This window comes from Oncorhynchus nerka, linkage group LG2, assembly GCF_034236695.1.
Source record: "Oncorhynchus nerka isolate Pitt River linkage group LG2, Oner_Uvic_2.0, whole genome shotgun sequence".
Classification (NCBI taxonomy): domain Eukaryota; kingdom Metazoa; phylum Chordata; class Actinopteri; order Salmoniformes; family Salmonidae; genus Oncorhynchus; species Oncorhynchus nerka.
The window spans coordinates 41,355,898-41,375,834 of NC_088397.1; the positions used below are offsets into that span (position 1 = coordinate 41,355,898).

Sequence of the window (19,937 nt, forward strand, 5' to 3'; positions counted from 1 at the left end):
ATGTCCTTGATGATCTTTATGGCCTTCCTGTAACATCGGGTGGTGTAGGTGTCCTGGAGGGCAGGTAGTTTGCCCTCGGTGATGCGTTGTGCAGACCTCACTACCCTCTGGAGAGCCTTACGGTTGAGGGCGGAGCAGTTGCCGTACCAGGCGGTGATACAGCCCGCCAGTATGCTCTCGATTGTGCATCTGTAGAAGTTTGTGAGTGCTTTTGGTGACAAGCCGAATTTCTTCAGCCTCCTGAGGTTGCTGCGCCTTCTTCACGACGCTGTCAGTGTGAGTGGACCAATTCAGTTTGTCTGTGATGTGTATACCGAGGAACTTAAAACTTGCTACCCTCTCCACTACTGTTCCATCGATGTGGATAGGGGGGTGTTCCCTCTGCTGTTTCCTGAAGTCCACAATCATCTCCTTAGTTTTTTTGACGTTGAGTGTGAGGTTATTTTCCTGACACCACACTCCGAGGGCCCTCACCTCCTCCCTGTAGGCCGTCTCGTCGTTGTTGGTAATCAAGCCTACCACTGTTGTGTCGTCCGCAAACTTGATGATTGAGTTGGAGGCGTGCGTGGCCACGCAGTCGTGGGTGAACAGGGAGTACAGGAGAGGGCTCAGAACGCACCCTTGTGGGGCCCCCGTGTTGAGGATCAGCGGGGAGGAGATGTTGTTGCCTAACCTCACCACCTGGGGGCGGCCCGTCAGGAAGTCCAGTACCCAGTTACACAGGGCGGGGTCGAGACCCAGGGTCTCGAGCTTGATGACGAGCTTGGAGGGTACTATGGTGTTGAATGCCGAGCTGTAGTCAATGAACAGCATTCTCACATAGGTATTCCTCTTGTCCAGGTGGGTTAGGGCAGTGTGCAGTGTGGTTGAGATTGCATCGTCTGTGGACCTATTTGGGCGGTAAGCAAATTGGAGTGGGTCTAGGGTGTCAGGTAGGGTGGAGGTGATATGGTCCTTGACTAGTCTCTCAAAGCACTTCATGATGACGGAAGTGAGTGCTACGGGGCGGTAGTCGTTTAGCTCAGTTACCTTAGCTTTCTTGGGAACAGGAACAATGGTGGCCCTCTTGAAGCATGTGGGAACAGCAGACTGGTATAGGGATTGATTGAATATGTCCGTAAACACACCGGCCAGCTGGTCTGTGCATGCTCTGAGGGCGCGGCTGGGGATGCCGTCTGGGCCTGCAGCCTTGCGAGGGTTAACACGTTTAAATGTCTTACTCACCTCGGCTGCAGTGAGGGAGAGACCGCATGTTTTCGTTGCAGGCCGTGTCAGTGGCACTGTATTGTCCTCAAAGCGGGCAAAAGTTATTTAGTCTGCCTGGGAGCAAGACATCCTGGTCCGTGACTGGGCTGGGTTTCTTCTTGTAGTCCGTGATTGACTGTAGACCCTGCCACATGCCTCTTGTGTCTGAGCCATTGAATTGAGATTCCACTTTGTCTCTGTACTGACGCTTAGCTTGTTTAATAGCCTTGCGGAGGGAATAGCTGCATTGTTTATATTCGGACATGTTACCAGACACCTTGCCCTGATTAAAAGCAGTGGTTCGCGCTTTCAGTTTCACGCGAATGCTGCCATCAATCCACGGTTTCTGGTTTGGGAATGTTTTTATCGTTGCTATGGGAACGACATCTTCGACGCACGTTCTAATGAACTCGCACACCGAATCAGCGTATTCGTCAATATTTCCATCTGACGCAATACGAAACATGTCCCAGTCCACGTGATGGAAGCAGTCTTGGAGTGTGGAGTCAGCTTGGTCTGACCAGCGTTGGACAGACCTCAGCGTGGGAGCCTCTTGTTTCCCCATGCATACTTCCAAAGTTGTGGCAAAATGGCTTAAGGACAACAAAGTCAAGGTATTGGAGTGGCCATCACAAAGCCCTGACCTCAATCCCATAGAAAATGTGTGGGCAGAACTGAAAAAGTGTGTGCGGGCAAGGAGGCCTACAAACCTGACTCAGTTACACCAGCTCTGTCAGGAGGAATGGGCCAAAATTCACCCAATTTATTGTGGGAAGCTTGTGGAAGGCTACCCAAAACATTTGACCCAAGTCAAACAATTTAAAGGCAATGCTACCAAATACTAATTGAGTGTATGTAAACGTTTGACCCACTGGGAATTTGATGAAAGAAATAAAAGCTGAAATAAATCATTCTCTCTACTATTATTCTGACATTTCACAGTCTTAAAATAAAGTGGTGCTCCTAACTGACCTAAGATGCGGAATTTATACTCGGATTAAATGTCAGGAATTGTGAAAAACTGAGTTTAAATGTATTTGGCTAAGGTGTATGTAAACTTCCGACTTCAACTCTAGCCTCGTTATTGTTATTTTATTGTTTTACTTATTTGTTTTTACTTTAGTTTATTTGGTAAATATTTTCTTAACTCTTTCTTGAACTACATTGTTTGTTAAGCAATTCAGGGCAAGGTCTACACCTGTTGTATTCAGCGCATGTGGCAAATAATGTTTGATTTGATAAACAGGTCAGGCCTATAGTGAGGGATTAAGTCAGAGTAGGGTTGCAAAGCTACCATTAATTTACCAAAGTTACCTATAGTAATTTGTGGCATTCTATGGTAACTTTGGTAATTTAAACTTGAATAATTAAAAAAAAAGTTGTTTTATTTTTTATATCTGTGTCCATTTTTTCCATGGGTTTCTAGTGGATAGATCATTTGGTTAAAGAAAAAATATCCTGTGTCGGAGTAACAATGTTTATTGCCACCAGGGCAGGCAAACGACAGGTCACGGCAGGCAAGGTTCGATAACCAGAGTAGTGGGGGCCAGGACAGCAAGGCTCATGCTCAGGCAGAGTGGTCAGGCAGACGGGCTCAGAGACAGGACAGGCAAGGGTCAAAACCTGGAGGGTGAGAAAAAGAGAGGCTGGAGAAAAGCAGGAGCCGAGACAAAACTCGCTGGTTGACTTGACCAATAAGACTAACTGGCAACAGGGGATAATGGGGAAGATGGACGACACCTTGAGGGGGGTGGAGACAATCACAAAGACAGTTGAAACAGGTGAAACAGATCAGGGGCGCCCAAAGGGCGATCTGCTTGTCATCGATGCCTGGAGGTGGTCTTGAGGAGGGCCGACGTCAGAGTCAGAGTCCATGGTGTGCCACCAAAGCGTTGTCGGGTGGCAGGCCAGTTTTGGAGGAGTGGGCCCACTCCAGGGCCGTGGAGCGGACCGCGTCAGGCACAAACATCCGGTTCTCTGGACCCCGACCGGGGTGTAGCTGGGAACGCTGTGCCTCCCAGACCGGTTTCCCTATACCCCATCTGAGTGCCATCGCCAGGCATGAGGTGGGAAGGATGGTCTCGGGCTCCGAGGTAATTGCTGTGGGGCTATAACGGCGAGACAGTGCATCCGGCTTAACATTCTTGAAACCCGGCCGATATGAGAGGGAGAAGTTGAACCGTGTGAAAAGCAGGGCCCAACTTGCTTGCCTGGAGTTGAGGCATTTGGTGGTGCGGGGATACTCCAGATTTTTGTGGTCGGACCATACGATGAGTCCTCAATGTAGGTGTCAATAGCCTTGGTCTCCGGTCCCGATAGCGAGTACAGGTGTACCCGGGACGGACTGGTGCTAGGGAGAAGGTCAATCCCGCAGTCATATGGTCAGTGCGACGGAAGCGAAGTGGCCCGGGCCTTGTTGAACACATGGCAGAGAGGTCCGGGGCACCTTCCGAACCCCAGGAAGACGTCCTGGGGCAGGTTGCACTGACTTTAGACACTGGGCATGGCAGAACAGACGCCAGCCCATGATGGCACCGTAGACCGGTTGATGAGGGGATTGTGTCACTGGAGCCAGGAGAATCCCAATACCATGGGAATCTGAGGAGACTTGATGAGCAGGAATTGAATAATCTCGCTGTGATTCCCTGATACCCATAGATTGATGGGAGTGGTAATGTGAATGAACCGGCTTATAGAGCGCCTGTCCAGCGCTCTAACATCCATAGGAGTGGACAGAGGCTGAATGAGGATGTTCAGCTTGGAAGCCAGGGTAGCGTCCAAAAAGCTCTTATCTGCCCCAGAGTCAATGAGGACCCGGAGAGATTGAGACTGGATTCCCCACAGCAGAATGGCATGAAAAGGGGTGTGAGCAAGGGAAGCAGGAAAGTTCTCCCTATGGCCCACCAGAGTACTCGCTTCTACCAGTGAGCCTGACCTTTTTAAAGGACAAGAGGACACAAAATGACCAAGAGTCCCGCAATACAGACAACTCTTCGTGTTGATCCTGTATTGCCATGCTGCTGGCAATAGCCCAGCTTTACCTAGTTGCAGAGGCTCGGGAAGCGGTGACTCAGCCGTCTTCGCGACTCTCTGGAAAGGCCGGGAAGCCTCGGGTTCTCTCGGCAACGGAATTGTCGGGGACTTCCGGGATAACTCTGAGGCATTTCCTCTCCATCCGTCGTTCCTGTAGTTGTCCATCGATTCAGATGGTCAAAGCGATGAGGGAATCGAGATCCATAGGTAACTCCCAAGCAGAAATCTCGTCCTTGACCTCCTCCGAGACGCCGTGCAGGAACATATCGAACACTGCTTCCTTGTTCCAAGCACTCTCAACTGCCAATGTACGGAAATCCACTGCATCGTCGGCCACACTGCAGGAGTCCTGCCAAAGCTGGATTGGCTTCCGGGCAGCTTCTCTCCCAAAGAACGGGGCGTAAAAACCTTCTTCACCTCTCCCACGAACACCTCCAGACTAACGCATATGGTCGGCTGTTGTTCCCATACAGCAGTAGCCCAGGCGAGAGCCCTCCCGTATATCAGTGTCATGAGAGCTATTTTGGAGCTCGAAAAAGAGGGCACACTGAGCTAGAACTGCCCGACAGGTGCTAAACTCTCCATTGAAGCGTTCCGGGTTGGGTAAACGGGGCTCCTGAGAAGGTGGAGTGGGCGATGAGACGGAGCTGCTATCAGCTGGGTTACTGAGGGGCTGCTGGGTCAGTCATGGCCAGTTCGTACTTTCAGGTTTGAGTTTGAAGGTAAGACCTAGATGCAGACTGTGTCGGAGTAACAATGTTCATTACAGCAACAGGGGATGCAAACGACAGGTCAAGGCAGGCAGGGGTCGATAACCAGAGTAGTGGGGGAAAGGCAGGCTCAGGGTCGGTTCAGGCAGAGGTCGGTAATCCAGAGGTGGGACAAAGGTACAGGATGGAGGCAGGCTCAGGGTCGGTTCAGGCAGAGGTCGGTAATCCAGAGGTGGGGCAAAGGTGCAGGACGGAGGGCAGGCTCAGGGTCAGGGGCAGGCATCAAAACATTTACAACAAAGACATATTGACATAGTAAAATAAATAAAAGTGTTTAAAGGATATTTCATGCTAAAACCCATCATTGTATTCAAGTTGATGGTTTATATTTAGGAAAATGTTTTATAGCTTTGTAATTTCTTTTCTCAATAAAAAAAAAATCTTATTTGATTATTTTAAATATTTTACATGTGATAAGGCCACACAGAGTTCCAGAGATAAGACACCTGTGAGAATCTGAAGCACACCAAAAGGCCACTAGATGTCCTCTCATAAAATTCCCCCAAAAACCTGAAAGTTACCAGTATACTGGTAAACTTAGAAAGATTCCAGTAATATACCCATCCTCTGCAATCCTAGGTTGGAGTCAGATTTAGGTGTTTCCTGTCAATTGAAGGTAAAACAGCAGTGACACACGTCATTGCCATGAAACCACAGTCATTTCCTTTACCCCCAGTGCACGACAGATTAAGAAACAGGAATCACATGCACACACACAAAAGGATTGTTGCGCAAACATGCATTTAAACATGCACAGTTCAGTGAACAATGACATTGTTTTGTACTTGAAAAAAATCAGGTTGCTGCTCATTTTGTACAAGCTGGACATCCTATTAGCTCTCTGAGATACATTGGAATAGAAATGGTCAAGCTGTCATGCAGGGGAGGTGACATTGAGAGGAAACTTCTTCGATTGGGAATCTTTCTGGATCCACAGGCTCAACACAATGTCTCTTCTTGGCCTTAATGAGGAGTTTGACTTTAAACCGTTTTTATAGTTTCAATATGTAAAAAAAAGTGTTTATCCTAATTGAGGCATGATCATATATTTTGATACGTATAATGTTTACATTGTGAAACTATGTTATAAATTAAAATATGTTATCTCCTGTTTCAGGAAGTGATGTCACTGAGTACTGCCCCTATATATAGGACCTTCCACCCCCACCTGGGATATGGATGCCTGATGAAGACCTAAGGCTCGAAACGTTCTTAATAAATATCACCTGGGAGCATGAGCAGCAGTGTGCAATGTTTTCCTTTCTGTTTTCCAATGTTTTGTAATTGAACATGAATCCAGGCTCTCTCTTGATATGTTTAGTATTTATAGAGATGCAGTATTACGTGCTATTACAAAACTATTTTATTTATTAAAAACGAGTTTGTCCTCAGTGCTCAGAATGTTAGACATCAGTGCATTCCCCTGGAGTACACTGGCAGTCTTATGTGTCCGTGTGTGTCCGTGCGCGTGCGTGTCTTATACAGTATAATCCAGGAGTTTCCTAAATGTTTTGGCCCATGACCCTGTTTTGATATTTAAAAAAAATTGTGACCCCACCATGTAAAAAACAGGTGATGTAATCAATGGCCAATGTTTATTTTTTAATTGGGTTGTCACGACTTCCGCGGAAGTCGGTCCCCCTCCTTGTTCGGGCGGCGTTCTGCGGTTGACGTCACCGGCTTTCTAGCCACTGCCGATCCACTTTCATTTTCCATTTGTTCTGTCTTTCTCTTACACACCTGGCTTCACTCACCCAATTACTTGTTTATTATTTAACCCTCTGTTCCCATGTTGTGTTTGTGAGTGATTGTTTATTGTACATCGGTCAGCTTTTGAATTTTTTGAAATTTTGAGTAAAGTACGTTGTTTACTCATATCTGCTGTCCTGCGCCTGACTCTCTACACCAGCTACACACAGGACCTTTACAGAATCCCTCACCATAAATGGAGTCAGCAGGAGCAGACGCCCTCCCTGTGAACATGTTCGCGGACGCGACGTCTGGGCACCGCCATGGATCGCGTGCTGCAAACAATGGATCGTTGGGAGAGAGGAGGAGGTCGCCCAGCGCCTACATCAGCCCCACTACAGCATCACTACCGGTGCAGTCTGCGCGAGGACGTCCGTCGGGAGTTGGCCTGTCGAGACACCATCCTCAGGTTGGACCAGCTGGTGGACCTGTCTATCCGGCTGGACAACCTGCTAGCTACACCCGGTTGTCCGGAACGGGGCTTGTCAGTTCCATCCCCCAGCACTTCCGCTCCGACGCCCATGGAGCTGGGAGGTGCTGCGCTTAGGGCGACCGGAGGAGGGGTCATTCCCTGCACCATCTGTGGCCGCAGAGGGTACACCGCTGGTCGGTGCTGGGGAGGTTCCTCAGGGAGTCGAGGCAGCAGGCAGGGCACTATCATGTCACCCCAGGTGAATCAGCGCCAGGCTCACCCAGAGCCTCCTGTTGCCCACATGTTTGTGTTTATCAAATTTCCGGAGTTTTCCCCGCATTCCCAGCATAAGGCGCTCGTAGATTCAGGCGCAGCTGGGAATTTTATTTACCGTTCATTTACACATAGTTTAGGGATTCCCCTTGTTCCTGTGGATATGCCCTTCCCTGTGCACCCCCTAGATAGTCGACCATTCGGGTCAGGGCTGATTAGGGAGGCCACGGCTCCACTAAGCATGGTTACGCAGGAGGGTCACAAGGAGAGAATCAGTCTCTTCCTTATTGATTCTCCTGCGTTTCCTGTGGTGCTTGGCCTACCCTGGTTGGCCTGTCATGATCCCACTATTTCGTGGCAAAAGAGGGTTCTCGAGTGGTGGTCACAAGAGTGCTCAGGGAGGTGTGTAGGGGTTTGGTGGAAAGTCCAGACCAGGTCTCCACCGTGCGCATCCCCTCAGAATATGCCAATTTATCTCTCTCGCCTTCTGTAAGAAGAAGGCTACTCAATTACCACCCCATCGGTGGGGGAATTGTGCTTTAAATCTCCTGGTAGATGCAGCACTTCCAAGGAGGAGACGGCGGCTATGGAAACATATGTCTCCGAATCCCTTGGGCAGGGATACATTCAGCCCTCCACTTCACCTGCCTCCTCTAGTTTTTTTTTGTGAAGAAGAAGGATGGAGGTCTGCGCCCGTGTATTGACTATAGAGGTATCAATCAGATTACTGTGAGGTTCAGGTACCCGCTGCCTCTCATCGCCAGTACAATCGAGTCAATGCACGGGGCACGCTTCTTCGTAAAAATTGGATCTCAGGAACGCTTGTTGACGAGATTTTCCGGGACCTGCACGGGCAGAGTGTAGTGGTGTATATCGACTACATTCTGATATATTCCGCTACACGCGCCGAGCATGTGTCCTTGGTGCGCAGGGTGCTTGGTAGACTGTTGGAACATGACCTGTACTTCAAGGCTGAGAAATGTCTGTTCTTCCAACAGTCCATCTCCTTCCTAGGGTATTGTATTTCCATGTCAGGGGTGGAGATGAAGAGTGACCGCATTTCAGCCGTGCGTAATTGGCCGACTCCCACCACGGTAAAGGAAGTGCAGCAGTTTCTAGGGTTTGCCAACTACTACTGGAGGTTTATCCCGGGGTTTTGGTCAGGAGGCAGCTCCCATTACTTCACTGCTGAAGGGGGGACCGGTGCGGTTGCAGTGGTCGGCTGAGGCGGACGGAGCTTTTGGTCACCTGAAGGCTCTGTTTACCTCGGCTCCCGTGCTGGCTCATCCGGATTCCATGGCTTTATTAACTCAATGATATATATATTATTTACATTGTTTCCAAACTGACATGTGACATGAAGTAATGCCAAAATAACATGCAAAACAGAAAAGCCCCCCTAAAAAAATGTGACAAGCATTCCCACCTAAAAAATGTGGGGCTCAAAACATGAATGACGGGTAGCCACTGGTGCCTGGTCTTATCCATTCTGTTCTAATGAGTCCTGTACGACTTGTGGGCATTGTAGAGGGAAACAGACAGATAATGCACTTGTTCCTGAGAGTCTTATCTTTAAGTGGTGTGGTCATAATATTTTGTAGCTTAAACGGTTCAAAAGATAGAGCCACATCTGTAGGAAGAAAACTGAAACTGCTCTGTTTATTACAAATGCGTCTAGAGGCTTCTGTCATAACCCCATTTTCAAATCCCCCTAGTTTAGGAAACACTGGTGTAATCTATAGGTTGCAAATGCCACTCAGCCATCATTAGTAGAAAGACTACAGTTATTTTACATGGGGGGGGCTGCATTGTATTTTTATTTTATTTTACCAGGCAAGGCAGTTAAGAACAAATTCTTATTTTCAATGATGGCCTAGGAACAGTGGGTTAACCATCTTGTTCAGGGGTTGAACAACATATTTTTTTCACTATAGCTGCTTCATCACTATAGCATCATCACTATAGCTTTCATGGAAAGATGATTTTCCATATGATGTTCTTTACTTTTCAATCTATTTCAGTGCAATATATGGCTTCCTATATCCTACATTACATTATGTACCCATTCACTAGAGTTAGTAGACATTGGTGACCTTAAGGTTTTCTATAAGCCACGTTTTCATGTTGATGTGGACGGGTTCTCCTCTCTACTCTGCCCTACATCAGGTAAAGAGGAGGAGCCAAGCAGAACCCCCCAGTCCTGCCCCCGGTCAGCGACCACTACAGGTGAATTTTCTTTGTTTATTTCACCATTTGATTCTGATGGAAGAAAAAAACGTAATGTTTTTTTAACCTAAAATAGGCTTACAAATATGTTTTTAGGTTTGAGTGAGAGTTCCTTTCAAACCATTTAAAAAAAAATCACATAACCAACACAACGTGCATACATGATATCATAGAGAATGACACAAAAAAGTAATACACTTATTTCCATTGTGGCTCTGCAGGTGCTGGACCTATGGGAGCAGTACTCGGACCCCACCACAGGGCGATGTTTCTATGCAAACACCGTTACCAAGGAGAGGTCTTGGAAACCCCCCCGCAGAGCCCGTGAACGGACTCCCAGCTGGGTAACAGACATAATAGAAAGTAGGGTCTTATGTTAATTAGAACAGCCCACTTATTGTTAAACAGTACTATTTTTGGACAATAGAGTCTATCTATCAACACTGATGTTAGTATTGCTAGCAATTAAAAATGGTGGGACAGATATACATTGAAACTAACACCTATACTCTCTTCCCTGCTATAGGCTAGTCCGATGCAGCCACAGACATTTCCACAGGACACCAACAACCTGTCATTACCCATCCCAGGCACAGGAAATGGCAACATGCACAGGGTAGGCCTGAAGTGGTGTACTGTATCCATGAGGGTGTGTTATCTTGTCACATAGCTATGTTATCATCACAGAATCAGAGCATCACAGTATCAATACACAGAGATGTACTTTTGACTGGCTTCACGCCACTCTACCCTATTTCCTGCTAGAGTATTCTAGCTACACACACAAGATTTCGTTATCACAGAATCATTACACAGATAAGTCTCTCCATATACAGATGTACAGCTGGCTAAGTTAGTGTCACTCAACCCTACTACAGTATCATTACCTAGACATACACTGAGCATACAGAACATTAAGAGCACCTGCTCTTCCCATGACATTGGCTGACCAGGTGAATCAAATCAATTGTATTTGTCACATTTGTCACTTTTCACCTTACAGTGAAATGCTTTACATACAAGCCCTTAACCAATAATGCCGTTTTAAGACAAAATAAGTGTTGAGTAAAAAATAAAAGTAACAAATAATTAAAGAGCAGCAGTAAAATAACAATAGCGAGACTATGTACAAGGGGTACCTGTACAGAGTCAATGTGCTGGGGCACCGGTTAGTCGAGGTAGGTGAAATATATGATCCCTTATTGATGCCACTTGTTATTCTATTTCTATGAAAATCACTCTACCATACTTCCTGGTCGCCAGTGTAGGTCGTCTCGTCCCAGACAGCATTGCTCAGAAGCAGAGTAACAGAATAGGGATGCTGATCTAGGATCAGTTTTTCCTTTTTAGATCATAATGAAAAACATCCTAGATCAGCACTCCTACTCTGACCATTTTTTGAATGTAGGCCCATCTAGGGCTCATAGCCAGAATAACACCTCATGTTCCAGATTAGTGTTAGAGAGACTACATTGAAAAAAAGGGATTATTAACTAGTCTACTGTACATCCTCCTAGTTTCACCATGTACTTCTTTATTTACTTAATAATGTAATGCAGACAGTGAGAGTCTCGCAGGCCTTAAACATTCAAGCAGAGCTGTATGGATAGACATGGCACCAAGACTCCACAAGTTGTCTTGGTAACACTTTGGCCCCATCCAGAAACAAGCTCTGACCCAAAAGGCACTTAATATACAGATGTCCGATCTTCATTTGATGAGTCTTTTTTTTTTTTGCGGAATATGATCCTGCACATCAGGGAATTCAAATGAGCCTTGTGATTTGTGATTTATACTTTCATCGAAAAACCTTTCTCTGCATGCGAGGGCAGTCAAGTCATTTGGACCAGTGGGGCCATACTTGTCCATATTCTTTAGGCTACCCGTTTTACTCTATCCATTGTTACATAATGACATCTTAAGGTTTCTAGCGATCCTAAGGTTAGTTCAATTGAGGCCTGGGGTGGTCTAGCAATTAGAACAGCTGCCTTCAGCATGCACATATAGGCCTACCATGTCAGGGTGGGTTTGATTCCGGCCCATGCCCTTCTGGCAAAAATAACTAAATCCCCCCCCGATTGACTTGATTTAGTTGTACATTTAAAAAAAAATGGGCAGTCCCAGATAGGTGCAGTGAAATGTGTTGTTTTACAGGTCAGCCATCATAGTACGGCAGCCCTGGAGCAAATTAGATTTAAGTGCCTTGCTCAAGGGCACATAGACAGATTGTTCACCTTGTCGGCTTGGGTATTCAAACCAGAGACCTTTCGGTTACTGGCGCCAACTCTCTAACCGCAATGCTTCCTGGCGACTTTCATCCCGATCTAGATAAAAAATTACCATTACAGACATTTTTATTTTAAAGACAGTTGTAATTTAATGGATAGCATAAATAGCAAAAAAAATCAATTGTAACAGTATGCTACACCAACAATAGTTTCCATTCATACAAAGTGTCGGATAAATTGCCACAGTGGATTTGCTGTGGTGAATGAGGAATGCTTGTCAAATAGATAAATTGCTCTTAGTTTGTTCAAAAAGGACTAAGTTGTTCCGATGATAATACCAACCAGAGGGCGAACATACACTGTATATACAAAAGTATGTGGACACCCCTTCAAATTAGTGGATTCTGCTATTTCAGCCACACACCTTTCCTGTTTAGCATGACAATGCCCTCGTGCACAAAGCAAGGTCCATACAGAATTTGTCAGGATCGATTTGGAAGAACTTGACTGGCCTGCACAGAGCCCTGACCTCAACTCCATCAAACACCTTTGGGCTGAATTGGAACGCCGTCTGGGAGCCAGGCACATAATGAAAGGTGTGAAAAACAATAATAGGCGATTGTTTGTGTTACCTGGCTATTGTTGCTTTCTAGGTCTGTGCATGTTCTTTTAATCAATTTAGCCTACCTTGTATTACTTATAATCATATGTTATGTTGGACGTGTGCTAACAATCTAATTGTTATTTGTCCAATGATTTATTATTTATTTAAAGTATTTTTTAAGGATTTAGGGCAGTCCTTTCGTAATTGTTTCGCTTTTATTGAAGAGATAGAAAAGTGTTGGAAAAACAGGCAAAGATAAGGAAGGGCTAGTCAAAGGGCAGTGGGCCGGATTCAAACCTTTGTCTACTCCACTAGCTGTAACCGCTGGAACACACAGGCACTGAGGCCACCATAATTCATTCTGCCTATTGTTTGCATTGAATACATAATAAAACAACTGCTACATTTTTTTTCAAAGATTTGAATATCCAAACAAATATTTAGAATCACCACTAGGGAGCAGCTGGAAGCGGTGTATACAATGCACACCTTACCTACATTCTACTTTATGTAAGGGCGCATTGTCCATCTAGCAATTCAGGCAAATGCCAAATGGGCTGGACCATTTTCTAGTTGGGTGGGCTGATCGAAATTGACACACACAATATATATATATATATATATATATATATATATAGTTAAAGAAATATGAAAAAGTTGACATGGCCATGTTATTCTAATCTATAATGAGCCATTGGCTGATCAGTGCAGAAAACCCTTCTAGGTCAGAGGGCAAAGGACGGCACGGTTTTCTGATAGGATGAGCTGAGGTCACGCAAACTTGCATTCAAAGTCAAACGGGACATCAGCAAAGAGACCTGCTCCGACTGTCATCTCTTAGACAGCCATGAACATGGATTGTAAAAAATGAAAAGGATGCCTATAAAACATAGAATTAGCACATTCTACATTGTCACCTTACTCAAAATGTTATATTTTTGAGGCTGCTAAAACCATGATTTGGTCAACAGTAAAGTGCATTATCCTTATGATTCCTGTAATGAAAGGTTCTGCCCCTTTGCCTTTTCCGCTGTGATGAGCAAGCCACTCCCCTCTACCCCCAAGCACTCGAGAAAAATGCATTCTGAGCGCATAACATTTCAAAATGTAATTTTGGGAAAAACACAGAATTGGAAGCTTCGTCCCCTTCACACTGTCAAAAAGAGGAGGGTCTCAGCTTTCTGTAGGTACAATTTTTATTTCTCATCTCTCAATATTCAGCTTAATACCAACTATTTTACAACCAAGATATGATATGGCTTTGAGATATTGCAAGGGCATAGGCCTGTAGGTCTCATCGGTAGTAGCCTACGACTGCAATTTCTTTAGGACATTACATTTAATGTTGGATGAGAAGAAAGAAACAAAAATATAATTCTGGAGTCCTATTTGAACCGTAAAATATAGCAACAATAGTCAATAATTGTCAATCCAAAATTCATGACAATCACTGGATTAGGTTGCACATCAAAATATCTTGAGTAATGGATTCCTGCTTGGACGTGTTAGATGAAACCAGGTATTTCTTGAAGACCTCGGTAGCCTATTTATTACATTTCTTAATAAAGCATCATGAATGACTAATAAAATTATTACTCATGGGTTGATGCCACCAACTGTAAAAGTTAATGGCACCAGTGAAAAATGTTTAGTCTGGACTCTGGAGCCCTGTAGTAACTAACAATTCCGATAGGTGTTGATTCAGAGGAACATATGACAGACACTAATTTGCGATATTGCCTAAGTTGTTAGTTTGTCTTTTATAACGTATAAGGCTTAAGCAGACAGGCAGGCAGACACAGACAGACAGACAGACAGACAGACAGACAGACAGACAGACAGACAGACAGACAGACAGACAGACAGACAGACAGACAGACAGACAGACAGACAGACAGACAGACAGACAGACAGACAGACAGACAGACACAGAACAAGAAGAAGCACAGAGTGACAGCAGAGAAGATGCTGAGATAGATAGACAGCACAACAGGGACGAGCAGAGGCACAGTTATAGTGGTGAGTTGTATCTTCAGTGGGGTTTTTACATATCCTATTTGTTTTAAACATGAGCTGGTTAAAAAAGAGGAGAACCACCATGTCTCACCAGTCATTGGTACAGAACTGGTTTAGAAACGCTTTACTCTATTGTCAATGTTGTGTATCAGCACTACTACCTGTGTCTAAGTTGGGTGTGTGTGTATAGCTGGTTGCCTGCCAGGTGGGTGTGAGTTGGCGGTGTGCAAAGTGACATGGGCTGGTGTGGATAAATTTCCAGGGCAGAAATCTTGTCCCAGTCCGCGCCTCAGGCTACGTGCAGGCTACAGCGTCTTGTGTGAATTCTTATGTGAATTATAATACATTGACGTATTTGTAGGGGGGTAGATGTATTTTTCGTTTGGGAAAATCAGGTCAATTGTTTTATTGTATGTTGAAGGAGAACCAATAGGTAGAATAAACTATAGGTTTCCTCAGTGCTTGTGTGTCCAGCGGTTACAGCCACTGACTCCGGCACACATATGCCAGCGTCGGCATGGGTTCAAGTCCTGCCATTTGACTCATGGATGATCTTCTTTTTTTGACGCATTAATGCTGCATGCTTAAAGGGTTAAAACAGCAACAACTCAAAAATGAACAGTTTACCCATTCAATCAGAGTAGTTAAGGTTAGGGCTATGGTTTGGCCAAGGCTTAAAGTTAAAATAAAAAATGACATGCTTATGTACCATCAGTATTCATAGTATTCTTTAGTGCTTGCTAGAGCATTGTGAGCTGCCGCAGGGCAGTGGTCTAAGCAGCGCACCTCGGCTCATGAGTTCTCGCCCAGTACTGGGCGATATGACCAGCCTGGGTCTACATTAGGCCCACAAGTTACTTTCATTTAAATTTCAATGTTTTCAAGAAGTAAAATGAATAGTTATAACGACACAGGGCGAGACCCAGATGCAGACACCGGAGGCAGATGGTTTGAGTCTTTGGTATTTATTGAAAAACAAAGGGGCTGGCAAGAGGCAGTTCAAGGACAGGCAGAAGTTCAAAAACCAGGTCAAGGTCCAGAAGGTACAGGGCGGCAGGCAGGCTCGAGGTCGGGTCAGGCTGAATGGTCAGACAGGCGGGTACAGTGTCAGGGCAGGCAAAGGGTCAGAACCGGAAGGACTAGAAAAGACAGAGACTAGGAGCATGGAAAAACACTCTGGTTGACTTGACATGACAAGACTGGCTAGCAACAGACAGACAGATGACACTGGTATAAATACACAGGGAATAACGGAAACAAATGGGAGACACCTGGTGGGGGGTGTGGACAAGCACAAGACAGGTGAAACAGATCAGGTTGTAACAATAGTCTTGTAATTTTTACATCAAAGAAAAGTGTCTCAGCCCAACGAAATCGTCTTTGGATAGGCTCAAATGCATAAACATCCTGTCAGCTTTATGAAATGAAATATTAAAGCCGCACAATACAGGCTTTCAATCCATACCAAAGACCAAACTATATTGACAAATTATACATAGCTATAAAACGTGGACGAGCATCCACACTGGAGGAAAAATGTATCGTTCTACAGTAGGCCTACATCTGTCAATCAACTGATGGCACAAACCAGCTCATCAACTCAGCCAGGGAAACACAAACAGTAGGCTATTATCGGTTTTCACACCTTTCATTATGTGACAATGGATCAATCAATAAAATGTATTTATAAAGTCCTTTTTACATCAGCCGATGTCACAAAGTGCTATACAGAAAACCAGCCTAAAACCCCAAACAGCAAGCAATGCAGATGTAGAAGCATGGTGGCTAGGAAAAACTCCATAGATACAGTAGGATAGGCTAACTGGTAGCCTACAGAATGTATTGTAATATAATAAAATAACGAGGGGCCTATTGCAACCATCGATGGCACTAGATTATCGCAATACACGCAAAATGTACCTGCACAGCTAATCTTAATAACAACCATTATTGGTCACCTCTAACCGGAACAACTTAGTCCTTTTTGAACAGACTAAGGGTGATTTATCTATTTGACAAGCATTCCATAGCCTAATATAGAAATAAAGTACCTAATCGTTTACCACGGCAAATCTACTGTGCCAATTTACCCAACAATTTGTATGAATGGAAAGTGATGTTGGTGTAGCCTATTTTTATTATTTTACATTATCCAAAAGTGTCTGGTATGGTCATTTCTCATCAAAATATACCTGAACTGTCCATGTTTGAAATGTGTAAATACATCTCGTCAATCAGGGGCATTTAGATACTTGTACCAGAAAGGCGTGGCCCGGAATCAAACTTATGCCAACAAGGTAGGCCTTTATGTGCGCTGAAGGCAGCAGCCCGAACTGTTAACCACCCCAGGCCACCATTGAACTCAATTTTGACCTAAGCATACACTTGACATTGTCGGAGCCCTAGTGGAGACCAATATCTATCTTATGTTATTAAGCTACAGTTGAAGTCAGAGGTTTACATACACTTGGGTTGGAGTCATTAAAAACTTGTTTTTCAACCACTCCACAAATGTCTTGTTAACAAACTATAGTTTTGGCAAATCGGTTAGGACATCTACTTTGTGCACGACACAAGTCATTTTACAAACGATTGTTTACAGACAGATTATTTAACTTATAATTCACGGTATCACAATTCCAGTAGGTCAGAAGTTTACATACACTAAGTTGACTGTGCCTTTAAACAGCTTGGATAATTCCAGACAATTATGTAATGGCTTTAGAAGCTTCTGATAGGCTAATTGACATAATTTCAGTCAGGTGTACCTGTGGATGTAAACTCAATGCCTCTGTGCTTGACATCACGGGAAAGGAAAAGAAACCAGCCAAGACCTCAGAAAAAAAACTGGTAGACTTCCACAAGTCTGGTTCATCCTTGGGAGGAATTTCCAAACTCCTGAAGGTAACACGTTCATCTGTAAATCAACAGTACGCAAGTATAAACACCATGGGACCATGCAGCCATCAAACTGCTCAGGAAAGAGATGCGTTCTGTCTCCTAGAGATGAATGTACTTTGGTGCAAAAAGTGCAAATCAATCCCAGAACAACAGCAAAGGACCTTGTGAAGATGTTGGAGGAAACAGATACAAAAGTATCTATATCCACAGTAAAACGAGTCCTATATCAACATAACCTGAAAGGCCGCTCAGCAAGGACGAAGCCACTGCTCCAAAACCGCCATAAAAAAGCCAGACTACGGTTTGCAACTGCACATGGGGACAAAGATCGTACTTTTTGGAGAAATGTCCTCTAGTCTGATGAAACAAAAATATGGCCATGATGACCATCGTTATGTTTGGAGTAAAACGGGGGAGGCTTGCAAGCCGGAGAACACCATCCCAACCGTGAAGCATGGGGTTGGCAGCATCATGCTGTGGGGGTGCTTTGCTGCAGGAGGGACTGGTACACTTCACAACATTGATGGCATCATGAGGTAGGAAAATGATGTGGATATATTGAAGCAACATCTTCAGACATCTGTCAGGATGTTAACGCTTTGTCGCAAATGGGTCTTCCAAATGGGCAATGACTCCAAGCATACTTCCAAAGTTCTGACAAAATGGCTTAAGGACAATAAAGTCAAGGTATTGTAGTGGCCATCACAAAGCCCTGACCTCAAATGTGTCGGCAGAACTGAAAAAGCGTGTGCGCACAAGGAGGCCTACAAACCTGACTCAGTTACACCAGCTCTGTCAGGAGGAATGGGCCAAAATTCACCCAACTTACTGTGGGAAGCTTGTGGAAGGCTACCCGAAATGTTTGACCCAAGTCAAACAATTTAAAGGCAATGCTTCCAAATACTAATTGAGTGTATGTAAACTTCTGACCCACTGGGAATGTGATGAAAGAAATAAAATAAATTCTCTCTGCTATTATTCTGACATTTCAGTCTTAAAATAAAGTGGTGCTCCTAACTGACCTAAAACAGGGAATTTTTACTCTGATTAAATGTCAGGAATTGTGAAAAACTGAGTTGAAATGTATTTGGCTAAGGCGTATGTAAACTTTCGACTTCAACTGTATATAAAACAACGGTTGTTGATTATTTTGATAGCGTGCCTTGATGCCAGTGACTCGATTCCTCCCGAATGGAGAGAAAGATAACTGATATTTTTCAGGGACTCATGAGGCTCATTTGAATTTCCTGATGCAGCAGGAAGATTCTCTGCGACAAAAGAGTGATCAGTTTAAGATCACTCTTTTGTAGGGGTTGTACAGTGTAACAATCTGTAGGGGTTGTACAGTGTAACAATGAGCAATTACAATAGTTGTTACACTGTACTTACAGGAATAACCACAGAGTATTGTGTCTGGGCCTCATTTAACTTCAACCCCAACTGACCTATATTGCTAGTGTCACCATGGTAACTAGAAAGATAAGAGCATTCAAGCAACTCAATTCCAGGAGCTAAAATAACTCTCTGTGCTGTTGTAACTGTTAGTGTTATATTTTTGATATGATAATGTCTCTCTCTTAGTCTGGCACATGGCTTCCTGGTTGTGCAGAGTGAGAGCGATTGTAGATGCTGATAGTGTTAGCTTCCTTATAGAAAGGGGAAGTTTGGTGAGCGAGAGAAGGACATATGGGCAGAAGTGGTTTGGGGTTGCATTTACTTTGTTCGAGATAAAAAAAAAGTGTATCAGAAAGCTACTACAACCAACTGACAGTGGGGGGGGACTAACTCTCAAATGGATTAACAAGGGAACACTTCATATCAGTTTTGTTTTAATCTGGACTTTCATCTGATTGAGGTCTACAAGCTGAATAACAGTGTCTGTAAGTTAAGAGTCGTAACTCCCCCTACATTTGTGTGTGAGATTGGAAAGACAGCACTACTGTTATGTGTCATCAGTTAGCATATAGGCTCATGTTAGTGCTGTCATCTTCGCAGTTGGTAGATAACTGACCATTATGACTATATCTGCATGTTTGTGTGTATGTCCCAGTTTTATGACAGCATGCATATCAGCAGATCGTTAGGTTTAAACGGTGACCATGCTATCTGTGCTTTCACTATTACTGAACTGTGGTGAGGTACGGAGAGCACTCATGCCATTTCATTAGAAAAGTTTCAACTGTCAGTCGTTGGCGTGAGTTGTATGTGTATGCTTGCAAGCTCTGCTTACTGTTCAATCTGCATCCTGTTTTTCATAATCAGGATGAGTGGTGAAATATGATGTGCTGGCAAGTCAACTGACATGTTTGGAAAGAAAAGTGTGTATTCATGCATTTAAGTGTTGCTTAATGTGTTGGCAATTATAGGCCAGTGTTGGTTTTAATATGCCTGTGTAGTGAAAGCAAAAGATACATGGACTATAAGGAAATAGATCAATAAAGTATTTTTCTTCTTCTTCTTCTTCTTCTTCTTGTTATCAT

The 19,937-nt window shown here is 44.4% G+C and overlaps 1 protein-coding gene across 1 annotated transcript in view; it reads left to right on the plus strand.

Annotated features, from left to right (window-relative positions):
* LOC115135330 (rho GTPase-activating protein 15-like) overlaps positions 1–19,937 on the plus strand; it is a 63,791-nt gene that overhangs the window by 27,280 nt on the left and 16,574 nt on the right. The window contains 3 exon segments of the mRNA XM_029669938.2: positions 9,649–9,708; positions 9,930–10,052; positions 10,235–10,324. Coding sequence (XP_029525798.2) covers positions 9,649–9,708; positions 9,930–10,052; positions 10,235–10,324 — 273 coding nt within the window.